Genomic DNA, 20,237 nt, shown 5'->3' with positions numbered 1-20,237 from the left:
TTCCATACCTAGCAATGCTAAAGTAAAAAGCTGAACTATATTGAACTGAAAGTCACAGCCCTGCTGAAAAAAGCCTCGTCTAAGTGCCAGTGATCCTTCTTATCCATCACACACCAGTCAAAGTCTACATCTTCTAGCCTTCTCTTGTATTTTGTCAACACAGGAAAGTATTTGTCACCTGTGCCAGGTTCACCTGGAGAAGGTGTAGTAAGAACACAATAAGGAACTCTTATCAGAAAACCTGGTTGGCGCAGATGAGTGTCAGTCTGTCCTGAGGGATTTTGCTGGCTGTTTTCTTTCCCTCATCATGTACACATGCCCTACAGCCACTAAACTGCTTCAAGCCTAGGAGGGAAACCCAGGTGAGAGATGATTGTCTTTGGAAGAGCCATGTGTAATTACTGCCTTCATCACCATTGATAGACGATATCTAAGTGCATCTTGAGAAATTGCCCACATACCCACATCAGAGCTTCGCAGAAAAAAAGGATGGCAAATACAGCACAAAGGTCATGAAGGTGCATTAGCCCAGGTTTGGCAGGGGTGCCCCAGACTTTCTACTGCACTCTAGGATACTCAGGCCTGCTGGATTTCCCTGTCAGGGAGCTTCAGACTCACATGATCATTTGTTAATTCTATCTTCCAAACACATTTCAGACAGCAAGAAAGGACAGGATGGCAATGGATCAAAGAAGACAGGCCAGCCACAAGAAGCCAGCTCCTCTCAGACACTCCAACATCCTGGCCCTGTCCTGAATGGCCACTATCCTCCACAGAGCCGAGGAGGAAACCTTCCTCCACCATCCATAGCTGTGACAAGGCCACCGGGGCCCAGGAGGCCTGGAGTGCCAGGCTATCCACCTGGAAATGCATGCTTCCCAGGGATGCAGCCAGGAGTGCCCAGGGGCCCTCCCATGTACAGATAAGGAGCCTTAAGAATATATAAGAAGACACTGAAGGATAAAAGCGTAGTTCTAAAACCCAAACACATTCCTGTAAGCTCAGAACCTTGCTATGTTTGTCGTATATCTTCATGTGCATAGAAGTAACCCATGTGCTTCAGTTTTTTGCAGCATGGAAACTTTAGAAGAAAACATGGCATGTGTCTTCTTGCATTTGAAGGCATTGTGAAAATATGTTGTCTGTATCAATAAATTGCTAAATTACAGATTTTTATGGGGATACTTGTTTAGAATACTGGAAAACATTTTGTATTCAGCTGACTTTTATTAAAAGCTTGAAATTTTGTCCCTAATATATTTTCCTTTTCCTAAAAAGATTTCTCTGAAAGCACAGCTTTGTATAAAGTTTATGAGAATCAGTTAAACCTTGAATATATCTTGTCCTCTGCAGTTCAAATTTGCTTAGCCAAAGATTTTAGATTGTACATGGGGAAACTAGGACCAAAACCAGGGAAATCCGCATGATTCCATCTATAAGTTTCTGTAAAAGTTTTTAAAAGGGAAAAGAAAAGCAATGGTTTACCTGTAACTATGAAGAAAATTTAACTCCTATTACAGTACCACTTTCAGCTAGTAACTCCTATTACACAACTGCTTTAAGCTATGTGTTTTATCACATTCTTGAAGATGAGAAATACATTTTAAAAATCAGAGTCATAAAGGAGTATCTCCTGTGCAGGAAAATATATTTGGGGAATGGACATAAGACAATTATTGATTAATTTCTCCTAAATGCCCTAGTAGCATAGTCACACTTAACATTGCATAAGAATGTGTACTGCATAATCTTCTCTGTGAAATTATGACTGGATACCTGTATTGCTCTCTATATAGTCCAAGGTGGAACAAGTTATTTTCCTGACAGGTCTTGTGGAAACACAGGATAGATATAAGCCCAGGGGCAAGTTGATGTTACCTAATTCAATAAGATAGGTTGATTGTTTTTTTTTTTTTTGTTTTGATCTTATTTCCTTTTTCAGAACATTGGTCTTAATAATTATTTTAAGACTCACAAGCTTAATAACAATAAAATTAATCAACTTACTGTCTTCCAAAAAATAAATGTAATTCCATTGAGGGCCTTCTGTATAACAGAGATTCATTTTGTGTAGTAAAAAAGTCTTAACCATATCCTAGTATAAAACAAGTCTGTGACATCACAAAACAACCTCCACTTAATTAGATTGTGGATCTTTTTTAAAAAAGGCTTACAAAACCCCCCAGCATAGTCTATGTATCCCCATAAACCACAGTGATCCAGATACAACTTCCAGCTCAAGCAATCTTTAAATCCATCCCCAGAGTTTGGAAGGATTAACCAAAGGAAAGTTCACTTTATACTGGACTTGTCTGTTCTACTGCTTCCGTGAGCATGATACTAGATGTATCTGCAACTGGGGTGCTGTGAGTCTTATATTTTAAGTCAGAGAGAGTACAGATAAGTGCAGTGTAAGTTGTTTCACCTTTCTCATCTATGAACTTCAGACTCATGGAAAAAGTACAGTAATTCAAACTGTTTACTAACTGATAATATGATTTGTTTTAAAACTGCATATGTCTTTATTCCAGAAACAAAAGCTTGCCACTTTTCTTACTGAAGCTAAGCATGAGACCCAGTATAGCAATGTTTTCATGCTTTTAACAAAAACTTTTTCCTACAAGCTGGGCTTGATCTATCCTAAAATATCTATTTACACAGAGATTTTAGTTCATTGTTTGTTAGCATTTCATAATAAGAAAACTCAGGGTATTCCTCAGAAAATAGATTATTTTTTTATAGAACAGGTGAAGAAACTGAGTTTAAAGATATGTTATAGCTTAGGGAGTTTTTCAAGAGGTGTTGGAGTAAATTAGAGTTGTAAAGTACTTTTAATGCAGTCTGGTTCCCTAAAATGTAGAGGGATGTTTGCATCACATATACAGACCTTAATAAGGATTCCTTGTTCTGTCAGGAGTGAAAATTTCCTGGGGATGTTAAGGGCTTTCTCATTGTTAGTGGTTTTAGTATTTCATTCTGTATGATTGCTCCACATTGTGAATGGAAGAGAGACTCAGCAGAGAATCCACCAGGTAAAATTGTTCTGGGGAGCTTTCTGTTAGATCTGTATGCTAGACTGATTTTCAACAATCAATGTGTTCTCATAAAATACATGAATATGTAGAGATGAGCATGTAATAGCCAATATGAATAACAATAGCAAAGCTAGATGTTGTTATTTGATTGAAAATGAGACATTTATTTTTATTCTTTGGTACTTAAAAGTAAAGGTATTTCATCACTCTATTTTGTGATGCTTTTTTTTTTTTTTTCAGTACAACATGGAACTGTTGCTAATGTTAGGATGCAAAGCACTGCCCGTATCATATTTGGGTGTAAACGTTCTCTGTGAAGCATTTTCTTGTACTTATATTATTAGAAGATTTTAGATTAGTGTAAAAAGCTGAAAGTTATTTGGCATTAATAATAATTCAAAGTAAGAATAAATATAATCTCCCTGTGTGTGGGGAACAGCTGAATGTACTGATCTGCACTTCAAAGGTCTATTTTATTCTGCTTAACATGAAAATTTAAAGAAAGGATCTAGTATATGACATCAGAATATTTTTCTTTCTTTTGAGATGTAACATCTCAGTTGCAGTGCATAGTCAAAGAAAGTTATGAATCACATCTGGTGGTGTGTTAGTAAAATAATAATGAGGAATAGTATTAGGCACTTTGAAGCTTGTTTGATCATTGACTTTTGTTGAAATGTTTTAAGCATTTTTAACATAATAGCCTCCTCTCTTAATATCACAGGCATGTAAATTTTCAAAAATATTGGTGATTTAGTTTGGAAATTGCAAAAGGAAAGAGAATTTCCAATACCTGGAAGTGTATTGGAAGTGGTTGATTTTCCACTTTGATCCATTCTTATATGTCTGCATTAGTATCATACACAACTAATGATATATTCAGTAAATAATGTTAATCACTTAACATTTGACTCCTTTGTCTGTGTTCTTGCCAGCTTTCCAGTGTTGTAGAGAGCTTTTAATATTTCACATTCTTAAACCAGTGTGAAGAACTTAATTAAAAAATATAGATCAAGAACATTTTTTTTCTGTCTCTTTCTTGGAAATAGATAAGAAAAAAATCCATTTTGTAATTTGCTGTCAATAATAGTTATAACCAGTTGTCTCAAAATATTGTATCAGTTATATTATAACAGTTATATTGGAAATATTTAATTTATATAATTCTTAGAGCCAGTAGTTTTAAATCAATACCAATTTTTCCCATCAAAATTACAATTTTAAAATATTGAACTTTCTGACTACAAAATGGTACATGTAGTTATCTGAAGTGACTAATGCACAGGCTAAAAACTATTTTCATGTAATGAGCTATCCAAAAGAGAGAAGTGGCTAACAGAAGATTGGGACAATTAGGTTGCATCATTGATAGGGAATGACTCTTGGATTTTTAAACATAAATAAATAAAAAATAAATTTTTTTTAAGACCTGAAAAAATTAATATAAGAAAGACAAAAAGTGGTATGTAATAATAATTATAGGAAACACAAGAATCATAAGTTCTCAAAGTATGAAGGCCAGTTCATGAACAAAAAACGAATAACCTCTGAAAAGATGAAATCAATCTAAACCATGACTTATTTAAAGTAACAATCTGATTCTTACAGCGTGAAAATATGTAGCAATATTTCATTGAAATTAGCATGGCATTAATTTCTTGCTAGCTGAAAGTAAATGTGATATTTCAAAACTTTTTTTTATTAAATTACCTAAGAACTGCTCTGGGTCCACATATTTTGGTTAAAAGATAATTTTAGAAAGTCTGCAAGCCATACTAACTTGTTTAAAGGAACGATATTTAATACATTAAAGATATTTTCCCCAAAAGCTGGTAAGACTGGTGAGGTGGTTGTTATGATCTGATTAGTGAGAGATGCCTCTGCCTGAATTAAAGTGCAAACAAGACCATATATTGAAATAAAGAATATCACAAAATCACAGAATGCGCTGAGAATATGGATTTTATTTAACTCTAAAAGTGAGGTAGAAACATAAAAATTTATAGAAGAGGGGTCATGGGGGTGGAGATGGGTAGAGAGAAATATAGAGAGATCAAGCTGAGGATAGTCAGCATGCATGGATCCAGGGGCACACCACTGGTTCCTCTTCACCCTGGGCTTCTCAGTGGCAGGGATCCAAGAACTGTTCTAGTGGGGATTTTTCACCTCTACATTCCAAGTTTTTAGCATCTGTGAGGTAGAAGCAGATACTGTTGTCATAACTTGGTGTGGTATATGCATGAGCAGTTGCTTCCTTTCCCACAGTTTGCCACACTGGGAATTTTTGTCCAGATATGTTAGCCATAATGTGATAACCAGATTTCACCTCCCCAGGCCCGGAATTAGTACCTTCCTGTCATAAATTTTTGTCTCAGGTTCCTGCTGTGGTGGTCTATCTTATGGCACATTCCTTCTGTGGCCTTGATAGTCTTTTGAGACATGCAACTGTGTTTTTAAAGTCATTAATGTGTAAATACCTAGGACTGAGAGACTCTAAAATCTCTTACACAATTTTAAATGCATATTCTGGTTGCCAGTGCCAACATTCTGGCACCTTTTGGTATCTCCGATGACCACACACAACAACGATCCTGAAGTACCATAAATCAGCTGTGTTCCAGCTGCAACTAGATTAAAAATAGAATAGCGTTTATTTAGGTTTTTTAACAAGCAGTTTCTTACTATCTGTATTGGCCTAAATCCTACCACCTAAAGTAGATTGACAGTTCTGTCTGTGCCTCTGCTGCTCTTGTGTGCTTCATGCAGATGGGAATCCTCAGTTTAAACTGTGCTTTCTAATATCTGCCAGAATAAGATTCTTGGCACTTGGTGTTTCCTATCCTCAATGGACTTTGCTGCACAGTCATATATTCTGTCATTTCCAAAAACAGAGGAAAGTAGCACAACATGTATTGGAAGTGAGATACTCTGGGGCATGCTGACAATTTACTATAAATAACAGTTTTCAGAGAATTTTAGTGCCTGTATGATATGATGCCGCTTTTATGACCAGGCAAGTCTAGGAGTAAATCTATTATCTATCTATCTATCTATCTATCTATCTATCTATCTATCTATCTATCTATCTATCTATCTATCACTGATAAACACTGATAAAAAGTTCCAAAGCATGTTATGTGTTAAAATCTGGTCTCCTCTTCTGCTTCAGTATTGCCTCACAGGGGCAATGAAAAACCTGTGACTAAGGCACATTGTCCAGGCAGCAACCTGTTGCCTGGAATCAAAAGAAAAACTTTCAAAAAAATATCAAAGTGGTAATATAATGAGCAGTTCTTTAATGAAAGCTTTCAAGTGCACAAAACATAGCTGTATGCACATGCGTATTATTGGATTTCCACACTTTTAACAAGTTTAATTAATTAGCATATCTAGCAGACACATTGAATACTGGTTGTCCTGGTAACCTAACCCAGCCTAGAACCTGCCCTATTGGAAAGACTCCGAGGGATTCCGCATGCTATCTTTTGTTATTTCTCCTAAATGCTGGTGCAAAAACTGGGTGTCCTTGTTAGAAATTCTTTTCTTGAAAATAAGACTAAACAGAATTTCAAGAAGATAACATAAATGTGTGAGAAAGGGTAACCTCTAACACATAAGAAAGTGTTAAAAACTATACAGGTATATAAAAAAATAATTACAAAGATACAAATAGATAAAAAAATTATAAAAAGCAAAAAATCTTTAGGCATCATCCTCTCTACCCATCCATTCCCTCCACATCTGGATGCTGAAGACACAGGGAATCCTGGTCAGCAACCTGTGGGCCCTCATCTTCTAAACATTGCCTCAAATCAAGGACTTAGATCTCTGAGCTGTCTCCTGCATGTTCATTCAACAAACTTATCATTGTCAGTATCGAGATGCCTCTAACCTTGACTTTGTATTCCCTGTGAACCAGGCTTTTGGTATTACTTCCATGGAAAGTTTGCAGCAGGATCATTGAAGAGCAGAGAGATACTGATGAGAAGAGGGGAGTGACTTTCTCTTTTCTGGGCAGTATTGTTGTGGTGGCAGTTAGTTCCACTTCCCTGGTGGCAAGATAGTCCAGCTATGTCCCATGACCCAATCTGACACAGCAGAAGTGGGATCTGTATCTGCTTGCTTGAGAGGCTTGCCACCTGCAGCTGCTGCTCCTTTATGCCCTGTATTTGTGACAGGAAAGGCACAACACGTTTGCATATCCTCTCAGTTCACGAAACATTATTTATATATCCATTCTCTTTCTGTGAAACTGGCAATCCCTGTGTGCTAGGCATGCATGTTACACTAGAGGAACTGTGCTGGGATGGTTATGCCATGGCTGAGGCAGGAGGAGAGATTTTATGTCTAACTAGTCCTGTTGAAAGCGTAGACCAGCCAGGCAGTCTTTTTCTGACTGTAGGATTTCTTTTACACATGCACTCCATCATTTAATTCCTCTTCTGATGTACAGATGAGAGAAATCCCAGTACTCTTCTTTTTGCTTTGAGTCAAGTCAGAGGCTAAAATTATATTTGCTTACTTAATGTATGGGTTTATCTTGTTATCCTATACTCAGTTCCATACGCAATTTTGCAGAATACCACTAGACTGTCACTAGTTGTATGTATGGATTTTTAAGCCTTTACCTGAGTGAACCCAGGCTGGCTGTACTTACTTTTAAAGATTATATGGTATTCCTGATAGGACTCTAATGTTTTTAAAAGGCACTCATTAACTCTTTCAAGCCCACTTTTACCTTGTCTCTTTATTTGAAGGTACCTCTTGCCTCAATTGAATTTGGTTGGTAAATGCTTTCTGTATTTTTATATTCTAGAGTGTTTGAACTAGGAAATAGTTTGTCTCAGTAGTTCCCCAGTTTTAACTGAAGAAAGACAAATACATCACATTTTTCTTGTCAGTATATGAACTTGATGAAATTGCCCCTCGATTCTTCCTTGTTTTTCTTTCTCTCCTGAAATCTTGCTCTTTGCCTTTCTTTCTTACTAATTATAGACATCACTTTTAGTTTAGCTTCTACCCTATGCATTCTATCACATAAAAATAGAGATAAAAGAGATCATAATCCAGCACTTATATTCATTGACTGCAGAAGAATGCCTGGTGTCCTCACTTTATTAATTGCTGAATTTAAGTTGAATGTAACTTATTAAAAAAAGTCATTTGCCTAGCCAATTCTTTATTTGTATCATTTTATATTGTGAAAATTACTGGCTACATAATGTCCTGAAATGCATGGGGACATTTTGAGGTAGCTTAGACTTTTTTCTGTTTGTGAGACTCCCACTGCAAAGCTGCTCTAAATTGAACTAGGAGCTACTAATAAGTGATCATCTAAGTGTGTGAGTACCTAACCATTAGTTTCACAATGATGTGGGCCATCAGATAGGTATTAATCTATTACCTGTATGCATAATAAGAAATAGTTTTAAAGCTTACATGGATGTAAAAAGTGTTTTTTCTCTTTGTATTCCACTTGCCTCATAGAAAAAAAAAATTAAATTATATGTGTCTTTAGTTCCTCTCTCCAGTAGAGGTCAGAACAACATAAGACAATTACCACCATCTGTGTAACTAATTGCCTTAGGAAAGAATAAATCCTTCCTATTTGATCCCATAAAAGCTGACAGAATTAAGGCTGCTAACAGTTTCAGATCAGCTGGGAATTTGTGGAAGTACAGAAGTCTGCTGATATGATGTTTCAGCTGATGTCAGTGGTACATGTTTGGTGTTCTGTGGCTATCTGAAAGAAATAAAAAAATAATAGGCCATTTGAAATAGTGCATGGGAAAATTCAGGGGGAAAAACACTATCCAACATTATTGTGTTTTTTAGAGGTAATAACTGGAACTGGAACTGTTTAGGAATCAGTCTTTTGAATTCTGCTTTTAAATCAACATTGCTGAATCATATAATCTGACCTATAGTTACTTTTCAGACCAAAATTGTCCATCTATTCCCTCACTAAAAATATGACAAAATGTGATGCTTGTTCAAAAAGCTAGATTTGAACATTATTTATAAGTATATATAAAAGGCAAATTCCAAACTAATCAAAGAAATTTTCATTTCAAAATCTTCTATTTGGTCATAAAACCACTGCCCTCTATCTTACATGTCTTGTTTAAAATAACTAAGTATAGGTTAAGTACTGATTTTAATTTTCCTGGAAAAATGCATAGATGTGTAGTAATATTCAGATAGGTAAGTTTTATGGAGGATAATTTGGGAAACATTTTTGCAGAGCAAAGATGTTCAGATAAACTGCAAACTGTAGCTCCTTCAATAGAGTTAGCAACAGCTCTGCAAAGAATTCATATCATGGTGAATCTCTAGTGGCTCAAACACGACAGGGATGAGAGGTTACATGCAAAGATATGATTAAAGAAAAATCCGCAGCCTTTACAAGCTGTGACAAAATAGGGCCTCAGACGAACTGTCCATGGAGGTAAATACAACACTGTTTTAAAAAGCTGAGACTCTTTCAGGAGGTATATGAAGGCACATATTCCTTCATTTTCACATCATGAGTGAAAAAGTTCAAGGATACTTCAGACTTCACATTTCCATTCTGTAACACAAACAAATATGGAAATGCAGAAAGGACTCTGTTCTAAACACAATCTAAGGCAGAACAGTCAGGTGCCATGCACAACAATTGTTTATCCAATTCCCACTTTGTTTCTTAGTTGACTACAACAAATAAATTTACATCAGGAAACAATACTCCCTCCAGGCAATTTCTGCACCAGAACAAACCCGAGTAACCTAGGCTATAGGTGCCACTATGCTGTGTGGAGTAAGTTTGTTTTGTGTTTTGTAAGTCACAAGAAAACTAAAATGGTATGGGAATCTTGCAGCAAGAAATCAGGAAAACAAATTCCAACAAAGTGTGAATATAAAACTCAGCATCATCACAGAATTACAGGATCACCGAATCACATGAAAGTTCAGGTTGGAAGGGACCACTGTGGGTCATCTGGTCCAATCTCCCTGCTCAAACAGGGTCATTCCAGTTCACATGGCACAAGATTGTGTCCAGACAGTTCTTAAATAATCTTCCTCCAGTGGAGGGAGACACCACAACATCTCTGGGCAATCTATCCCAGTGTGTGGTCACCCATGTGGTAAAGAAGTTTTTCCTATTCAGGTGGAATTTCCTGTGCATCAGTTTCTGCCCGTTACCCCTTGTCCTACAGCTCAGCACCACCAAGAACAGCCTGGCTCCATCCTCTTGGCATCCTCCCTGCAGATACTTACACTGATGAGATTCCCTCTCAGTTCTCTGTTCTTGAGGCTGAACAGGCCCAGCTCCCTCAGCCTTTCCTCGTAAGACAGATGCTTTGGTCTCTTCACCATTTTTGTACTCCTGCCCTGGACCCATTCCAGGAGCTCCATGTCCCTGTTGTGCTGAGGAGCCAGAAGTGGACGCAGCACTCCAGATGTGCCTCACCAGGGCTGAGCAGAGGGGCACGATCACCTCCCTCAAGCTGCTGGCAGTGCTCTTCCTGATGCACCCCAGGACACCATTGGCCTTCTTGCCACACAGACACACTGCTGGCTCATGGACAACTTATCCACCAGGATCCCCAGGTCCTTTTCCACAGAGCAGCTCGCCAGCAGGTGAGCCCCCAGGCCTCCCTCGTACATGGAGTGGTTTCTCCCCAGGTGCAGGATCCTGCATTGCTGAATGTCAGAAGGTTCCTCTGCCCATCTCTCCTGCCTGCTGAGGACCCTCTGAGGAGCTGCACAACACTTAGGCATCGGCCACTCCTCCCAGCTTGGAGTCACCAATGAACTTGCTGAGGAGGCCTCTGGCCCTTCACTGGAGATATTGATACTGAGCCCAATACTGGTCCAGTATTGTCAGTATCAATGGGGCCCAATACTGTACCCCATTGGGGTCCAGTATTGGACCCCAGTACTGGGGGTATTGGGGTCCAATACTGGATATTGACTGATACCTACAGTCACAGGCCTCCAACTCTTTCCTGTGCCACTGATTACCAGACTTTGACATCTACCATTCAGCCAGTTCTCCATCCCTCTAATTTTCATCATCAGGATAATTTTTTTTCACAGCATCCTTGCTAGAAATATTTTACTACTTACATAAGATCATGTGTCTGTACTCTTTTCCAGTGTGCCAAAGATACATAGCAGAATCACACATTTTACTTTTCAAGTGATGGTATAATCTCTGCACCTGTGATGAGCTTTGGATAAATTCCAGCAAGGCCATTTGAATCTGCTCTTTTAGTTAGGCTTTTCTTGCTAGGGTTAGTCTACAAATACATGGCCATCCAAAGTGACTCAGCCGAGACCTCTCTGTTAGATGGCCAAGGAATTGGTGATACTTTTCCTGTGTCAGCTCCACCTAGTGGAGAGATTCAACGGAGGGTCAGTACCCAATTCGACAAAACAGGCATATAACTTCCACGTTCATGGCTTACATTCTGAATAACAGAGTAAATTCTTCCTCTTCCAGCTGAAATGTCTGAAATTAACTGAAGTTTCTGTGAACACATCTTTCCACTAGCAAAATTACTCTGGTACCCATATGTCTGCTAGAGTATTCCTAGATGTGTTTAAAACTTGATTGTTTCAAGTTCCAAAAGCCAGGCTACTCAATACATGCCTAAACTGTACAAGGAGTAACCAACTCAGTTTCAGGCTGAAATCCTGTGAGCTGCAAGCTTTTCAGACCATAGTGTGAACTGTCAGGCTAGGGTTCCCATTTTTCTGTCCTAGGGTCCTGGTGGCAAATGGATTTTGTTGAGCAGGACTCCAGTGTCAAATTTCTGACCCCAGATTTTTCCCGCTGTCTTTTGCCTCTCCAGAAAATGTCACTACAGCAAGCTGCTCTGTAGATGGCACTTTCTCTTTTTTTCCTTTTTCACTAGAAGGAAAGCACCTGTGCCAGAGATAGACTCCAGAGCCCAGAGATGATAGGAGCTGTTCCCTGAAAATTCAAGAAACTTGCTGCTTACCTGTGTGCTATATTTAGCTGCCTATTGTTCATCAGTTTTGCAATTGTTATCTTGGTGATTTTCAGACTTCTTTTCAGTGTTCTTAAAATGCTTACTTGGATATTGAGAGCTCTGGGTATGTCCTGAAAATGTTTGCAGAAAGCAAGGATGTGTTACAGATAGCATTTATGTTATTTTCTCAGTCTTCTAGGTGTCTTCTAGGAGAGATTGCCACAAAGAGTAAAAAAATAAATTAAAAAACCCCCAGTTTTTACTGTAGCTCTGCATAAAATTTATATGGGATTGTGACATAAAATGTATGACATAAACGTATTTTCTTGCAGGCAGATTATGAAAGAAAGAATATTTCAATTCTAGTTTAAAATTGAATCCTCTCTTCTGCAGAACTTATTTCAATTAATGTGTTTCGTATTGCACTGACAGACAAGGCAAGTTAAAGTATTGTTGTGCCATCAGGTCCTTGAGGCTAGGACTAGTTCCTTTATATAAATCCTTCAGCAGGTATTCTTTTGACAGATTATTTTTCTTCATCTATATATTTTTTGTTGCTGTTTTTCAGGAAGTGTTTCCATTACATTATGGCAAATGATGAATGTATTTACCACAAAGAGGAAACAAGACCCATCTGTCACAAATGTCATAGCAGCAGAAACAGGTTTCACAGGTGTTAAAAAAATTCTTGAAATCCACATTAATAACTGCATCAAAGATTGAGCTGATTGACCTGAACAACATCTTACATATTAATAGATTATCTGTGGATGATACTGCTCCTTTTTGCATCTATTTAATTAGTATTGACAAGAAAGAAGAAAATATAATAAAACACCACATAAGTTAAAGAAACTATTTGCTCTACCTTTCTGCATAGGTTCACAAATGGCTTCTTCCCCTTTGGTTGCTATGGAGTGTCACTGACTATATTACTGATGTCTGCAGGCATTTCAGCCTTTTGGACTTGCCTTTCATTTAAGTTTATTATTAGCTATGAATTCTCTGAATCTATTTATTACGGCTAGCGTAAATTTTTTTTCTCAAATCTAGATTTTTCATATGTACATGCTTACCTCCAGTCTTCCTGGAGTTGTACTTCTTAAGGAGATATATAAGAAAAACCATAAATCTTAGGACCTGGACTTTTTAGGTAATGGTTTAAAAATATCACAAGGATGGAATGTTTAATTTACTTTTGCTTTCAAATTTTATAACTGAAAATGCATTCTTACAAATGTTAAAACTTCATAATTGACCGTATTTTGCTGCCTGTTAAATAATACAAGACATTTTATTTCTACCTCTGTGGTTTTCTGCATCAAATCCATATTGACAGCACAACTTGTCTCTTGACATAAACATATATCCTCCTGCTTCAGTAGAATTCTTGATTTATTTTATGTTCTTTTTTTTTTCTGATTTCTTTTTCAAACTTTGTTTTTTTAAGTTTGTAAAGCTTTTGGGAGACAAAATCTTGTCCACCTTCTTCCCTTGAGTACTTCTGCCTTCATCTGATTATTGTGAATGAGATTTGACCTTGTAATTGTGGATTTTACCAGGTGATTGTAGTACACTGTTAGACACATTCACAGCTTTGTGCATCAGTACTTTAAAGAAACAAGATTTCTTACAGAGAGCACAATGAAAAAAAAAGTAAACAGATTATTTTTGTTTAATTATTTAATGGTTTATTTATACAGTAAGAATTTTAGATTTAAATATTTAGCTTATTTCTGGATTCTTTAAACTGATGTGCTCTTTTTTCTGTCCTCATATTTCTTTTACATTTTCCTGGCTGAATACCACTATTACTAGTTCCATCTTCAAAATAATTTATTCCATGAACATTTCAACACAAAGATTAGTTTCAAAGGTGCGCATGTTCTTTCAGTATAAAAGAGTTAAAGTGCATCTTTCAGTCAAAACCATATTTTCGGAAGTTAAAGCAGTAGCAGTGCAAGGATTCCTGAGAGAGTAAAGCACCAGATTCCAATGAAGAACTTCTGCACAGAGCATATCAATATTAATGGATATTTGTCTGAATGACAAGGTTATCTGAAGCCATCAAAATTAATGCTAGTGACAGCTGACATTCCTCAAAAATACTCTGTTTAAAAAATCTCAATAGATGGGACTGAACATTTTGTGGTGGGTATAGAGTGTTCAGAAGTGGTCTCTGTTATTCACAAAGCAGCACCAGCTTGGACAATTCTGAATATTTGATTTAACAGTGAAAAATATCAGACTTTGCTGGATTTGGTGGTGATGGAAAGTTTTGGACTCTAGGAGTCAATCACTTTAATACACAACTGGCTTCTCCCATACAGGTCCTCAAATGAAATTAAGGAACTCCTTATGAGCAGTGAATCTCTTCAGATGCTTTATAGCTGCATTGGTGCCATAAACCTCCACAAAAATCTGCATCAGACTGATTTACCCGACTCTTCTCACAGGAAGCTGGTTATTTGCTAGGGAAGTAGGCAAAGAAAGAGGCAATGAAACCAGTGTGACCTTGACCTGGGCAGGCATGTTTGGTGAGACAGGGAAGGCATATATCTCCTTCTTCCTATATGTCTGGTCTGTCAAAGTTTTATATTTTTATAATTTCTTTCTGTGAAATAAAATTTTGCCATATTTGATTCTTGTAAATGTACTCTATATTAAAATTACCTACATAGGAGCTGATATTTGGGTTGCACAGGATTGGTGCTTAAATACAGGTTCTTCTGTCAGTAAAGTATAAACAGGAAAAAAAGACAAATAAATACCATGTGCAACAAACAAATCTTATAAAAATTTATTCATTTGGAAAAAAATTTTAAAAGGTGGTCTTCTGATGTCCATAAAGTCATGTACTTAAACAGCCCAATTTCTAGCATTAAAAAAGCTACTGGATGTTAGCTATAAAGCCTATATATTCTCAGAGGCAGGGAAAAGTGAAAGATAAAATGTTGAAGACTTTAGAAAAGCTGTCTTAGTGGTAGCTGGTATATCACATACAGAAAAGGACACAGTCTAGGTGGTTTTTGAGATAAAGACATATTGTCAGACATGATCTATTTTGTATCAGTGCATACAGTGCACAAACATATTTCCTTTAGATATTATTTTGTTAAGGTAATGTAGACCTCTCTGAAGAGTAGTGCCATTACACAGTGAAGACTGAAGAAACCTGTTGTGAGAAAAACATATATCCTGCCTTGCCGAGTGTAAGGTTTAGGCTCCTAGGATAATTTCTCATAGTGCTGTACCTCTCTTTAAGGTTAATGGCATCTTTTTTTTTTTTTTTTTTTTAGAATAAAATCATTAATGTTGGAAAATACCTCTAAGATCATTGAGTTCACTTGTCTTCTTCTGTTTGCTTGCTGAGTTCTAGAGAGAAACAAAACGAAGCTTTACCCTTCCATCACAAAATCAGCAAAAATATAAAACATGAAACATGAACTATCACACTGCAAGGTGTCATTAGCTCAGTAGAAGGGAATCCTTCCATAATGGCTAATTTCCATGTAAATAACTCCAAAATTTAATTTCTCAATCATATTAAGGGGAGACTAGCAAATTTGGTCTCCAAATTTAGGGGATTTTTTTCCTTACATGGAATTTATTTTTGTGAGCTGTGAATACTTCCCTCCTCTACTCCCTTACTCTTACTTTGACCATGATTATTCATTCACAAGAACTTTTTCCTTTAAAAGACTGCCATCAACACAGTGGGCTAAGATCCTTTAAGAGTTAAGAGTCAGCTCTTTAACACACAATGCTTAGCAATACACCATGCCTGTCCACAGTATGAGTTCTAAAGTAGGTGGTAACATGTCTGTGCATGGGACAGATTTATGCTCCAAATAGAAGATTCACATGACACTTTCATTCTTTTGTCTCACAGTCCCAAAACCTCTTTCTTGTTCCTGAATATAGGTAATTGAGGACAATGTTGTTTGCTCTCACTTGGTTCACTTTTTTTCTCGTCAGATATTTCTCTCTCAAATATTTCTCAAATTTCTCAAAGTCTCATTTTTGCTGTCATCACAGTGTATTTCTTAGTCATAAGCAGAGAGCATTACATATTATAAGGAGCCTGTATTCAGAATGAATGTAGAATCCAAAACAGAAGGGTCACCAACATGCAAGAAGGCCATAGGTAAGGCCTCGATGGTTTGTAACATTTGTCAAGGTTTGAGGATCGAAGGCACTGCTTTGTTTGATGCAGCAGGGTTTATGCTGTACGGGCCATGCTGTATTATTAAAGCCTTTTAGCCGTATATGAAATGGTAGTCATAAAGAATGTGCAAAAGTAAGGGATATTTCTGTTCTGTTAGGGAGAGGAAGGTGGCCAGGTGCAGTACTATGTTTAATAACTTGAAAGCTTGTCAGAGTGTGTTAAATCACTCTTCATGTCCAGAACCATCTTGGATTGGGTGTATTGATAATTTGTAATTGTCAAGCTATTATTTAGTCATAATCTTAAGCCTCACATAGAACTATAAGTAATATGAGAATATAAACTAAAATAAGAAAACAAACCATCTCATTGCTGCTATCTGTTCTAGCTTTCTCCCTTTAAAAAAATTCTTAATACTAATAATTTTGCTTGTGAGAGTTGGCTATTCTATTCAGCTTCTGTCGAGACAACTTTATGGTGTTTTGGTTAATTCTTCTGCCAAATCTCTCTGCTTTGCCTGCTAGTGATGTGTAAAAGCGGCTATGGTCTCTTCCTCTTGCATGGCCAGTTTACAGCACTGTGTTGTTGCAGCCTATGTCCAACTGCCAGTGATCTCTCTGACATGCTATTTATTGTATTAAATAAATAAAAGGGCACAAACAAGGGTGTAAAACAAAACTTAAAGGGGCTGCTTCAAGAGACCCCAAATTGTGGCTGACACACATATATATAGTCTCTCATAGAATGTTCTAGAAGCCTTCTGGCCAATCACGGGTTGTTGTTCTGCATGGCCAATCCCAATTGGTCCCAGAGCCCTTTGAAAGTCCTTTGCTCCTCACCATAAGCTGCCTGGATATCATAAATTGTGGCTTCTTATTTCTTGTGGCCCAGTGGTTTTTGTCTGTGGCATGGCTGTGTGGGTATTCTCTAGCCTGTTCCCTCCAGGACCAACTCACACACTGTGTAGGTAATATCTCTGTTGCTGCTCTTTGAGGATTGCCCCACAAGTTGGATTTTCAACAGTCAAAACACCTAATACATAGTTCTATTTATTGGGTCATTATCCTGCCCTATTTTTCATGCAACATTAAACTGACTGACTTGGTTTATGTTGTGCTTCCAGATTTTCTACTTTTGCTTGCAGAGTGCTATATTCATCAAGCCACTGTTTCTCTCTCAGCATAACAGAAGTTATAATTCAGTTCTTCAGACCTCCTACTAAGTTGACAGGGAACTATTATTTCCAAATTTTCAGAGACCTCTTTTTACTGCTTTATTTTGTAGTGGACTTTCCATAATAAAGACTTATCTAAATGTCAATTTTCAGTGGGGAAATATGTGGAAAACAACACTAACATCAAGAGAACTGTATCATGGCTTGCATGAAAAGAGGGAGAGCAGAGGGGTTGGGTGGTTCAAAAATAGTCTGACAGGAAGCATTGTGATAGAGGTGAAGAACACTTCATTTATTAAAGTTAATGTCAAATATTTCAAAATTAGAATGAGATCTTACAGTGAGATCTTTCAGAATCTCAGGGTGATCCTTTGCTTTCATTCCTCACTGGACTCCTTATGCTTCTTTTACTGCTCCCTTCCTTTTCTCTTCCTTTTCTTGCACTTGTCTTTTCTGCACTTTATCTTTTGTGTCCCACATGGCCTACCCTTCTCCCCAAAAAACCTTTTGGCTGCCAAGTTCACATACTTCAAATTCCTCCCTAAAACCTATTTCATCAGGGAATTTTCACTTTTTATCCAAGCCAGATGCCTTTCTTGCTTTGAATATATTTTCCATATCTTTTCTTGTCTGTTTTAAGGCCAGCATATCTGGTAGTAAAGGATTATCAATAATTTTCTTTCTTGAAACAGAATGAGAATTCCTTACAAATTCACTATTTTGACTGAAGTAGCCTAAGGGTCCCTCTATCCTTCTGTTGCCATTCTAAAGCTCTCTTAAAAAAATTAGTGTGTTGGAGGCAGGGAAGGGGGCAGGGATCACCTTACTGTTGGCAAGAAAATGGCCCTAAGGAGTCCAGGTTTCTAGAACTTGCTGTATATGGTATGAAATTGCTTGAAACAAATAACTTTCCAAAAATATTGCAAAATTGTGTCCTTGGTCATATTTCCATGAATATAAAAGGTGTGCCTTTATTAGTGTTAAAGGAATAGAAAAAGAGTTCACTAGGAAAAGAAATAGTCACACTTAAATCTGCTGGAATGTTGCTCTACATTTTTTACCTAGACAGCCATTGCCTTCAAGAACTATAGGAAAAAATAACATGGTTTCAAGAATAAAATAAAAGTGTAATAACTGCTGCTAACACTAGCAGTCAGTTTTCAGGGGCCTTGAAAGGACATGCTCATTTCTCTTGTTAAATTTCATCCTCTGTGAAATACTGGCTGCAACTTCACTAACATTATAATGAATATTTATCTGGAGATCAACTAGTGCTCTTCTCATGTTTCATTCCACTAAATTTCAATGGTGCTGCTTGGGCACATAAAGGGAGTAACATGATAATGATTCAATCCCAGAAAGAAAGGGCCTCCTCAATCCCCTGTGTAATATTTGCAGAGTTTAAGTCCTTATTTATTCCTGTTCAGATCACAAGTCGTATACCCATGTACGTATATAATTCAAAGACATAGCAAAGATATTTCACCATCAGATGGAGACTTTAATACTATGAACATAGTAACAAACATGCCTAATTTTGAAAGGGCATTTCTTCTATTAACAGTGTGATTAGTACTAATGGTGAGTGCCCTTCTGAATGAAATCCACCCCTGACCTTTGAGTCAGTAAACTGGCAGTTGAGGAACAAATGGGACCATATTATTTTTTTTTTTTTTTCTGGCTTGGGCATCATCATACACTGTGAACAAATGTGCTTGGACTGGACTATATTTGCCTCCTTCAAAAATATTTCAACTCTTTAAGGGAATGACACACATATTGAATTCCTTCAGCTTACTAGATGCCAAAGGATGTATCTCTTTACATAGCCATCTCTTGGGAACAACTACAGTGTGTCTTCAGATAAATCTAAATCTCTATTTGACTCTGATGAAAACTTTGAGTGTTAAACCTTGGCTGAATGTCAGTCTTTGCCTCTCTCCCTTTCTCCCTCTCTCTTTCTCGCATACATAATGTACACATGAAAGCACTTCTCTTACTCAAGGCATTTGAAATATGGCAACTTCAAGTCACTACTATGAAGTCACATTTTGATCACATTGAAAAAATAAAATTGACAGAACGACACCATTGTCAGCTTTCTTTTATCTGTCAAGACTGTAAAATGGGAACTAAAATACATATTTACAATATTGTTGGAAACACTATTAAAATATTTTAGACATTCTAAGGAGAAAAAAAAAAATATATGCATACAAGGGTCCAGTTTGTCCTTCTCCTGTAGACCTGTATTATGCTGTGTTTTACCTTTCCTTGTGTTATATTCCAAAGTCATTCTTTGCTTGGGCTTGCAGTCACAGGCACCGTGGTAAGACTGGATTTGCTGCCAAAGGACGCTGCGACAAGCCCTAGTCTGCTTCTAAGACCTGAGTGCTTACAGTGGTTGGACCACACTAAATCGCCAAAAAGGAACCCCATTTTGCTCCCTTGTATCCTTCTTCCAGGTAAAGAAATTAAATCAGGAAGATAAGGAATATAATTTCAGAATTACCCTCCTGATCCAAGAGAAAATGCAGAGATAAGCTTAATGTAATTTGACTTATTTATCCTTCTTTGAGATTTATAATTTTAAATGCAAAAGCAGAATTTAGATGGTAGAGATTTTTAAAGACCCACCAACTCTACAAGTGGCTTTTAATTTCTTTTAAAATATTAAATCCTTCACTGTATATATGTTTTCACTAATACTGTGTTCATTGCAACTTTTAAAGATTTTCAGATAATTTTGCCATTGTTTTCTTATCTTATTTTTTAAGATGTTTTTTATTTGATTTGCAATTTATTTTTATTTCTGTTCTTTCTTCTGTGTACTATTCCCTGCTGAAAAATCTCTGACAATTATTTCACAGTACTCTATT

General features: G+C 37.0%; 1 protein-coding gene and 1 long non-coding RNA gene across 4 annotated transcripts in view; one reads left to right on the top strand and one right to left on the bottom strand.

Moving 5' to 3' along the window:
* The window catches only part of TMC1 (transmembrane channel like 1), a 73,547-nt gene extending 69,548 nt beyond the window's left edge, over positions 1 to 3,999 (top strand). For both annotated transcript variants that reach the window (XM_064404029.1, XM_064404028.1), the window contains one exon: positions 658 to 3,999. In XM_064404029.1, the coding sequence (XP_064260099.1) occupies positions 658 to 926 (269 nt within the window). In that variant the 3' untranslated portion in view covers positions 927 to 3,999. The remainder of the gene's footprint in view (positions 1 to 657) is intronic.
* A 988-nt stretch (positions 4,000 to 4,987) lies between these two features.
* Positions 4,988 to 20,013, bottom strand: LOC135289743 (uncharacterized). Of its 2 annotated transcripts, XR_010352458.1 has the most exons (5): positions 16,547 to 20,012; positions 15,343 to 15,391; positions 12,026 to 12,147; positions 6,928 to 7,198; positions 4,988 to 5,225 (listed from the first exon to the last, which is right to left on the bottom strand). It is a non-coding gene; the product is annotated as an uncharacterized LOC135289743 (long non-coding RNA). The 2 variants fall into 2 exon arrangements; XR_010352459.1 differs by lacking the exon at positions 6,928 to 7,198 and having other exon boundaries at positions 16,547 to 20,013.
* Between the last annotated feature and the right edge of the window lie 224 nt (positions 20,014 to 20,237).

The sequence above is a fragment of the Passer domesticus genome, chromosome Z (genome assembly GCF_036417665.1).
Source record: "Passer domesticus isolate bPasDom1 chromosome Z, bPasDom1.hap1, whole genome shotgun sequence".
Lineage (NCBI taxonomy): Eukaryota > Metazoa > Chordata > Aves > Passeriformes > Passeridae > Passer > Passer domesticus.
Note: the sequence above shows the minus strand (reverse complement) of the source record. Positions and strands in the feature narration are given on the sequence as shown.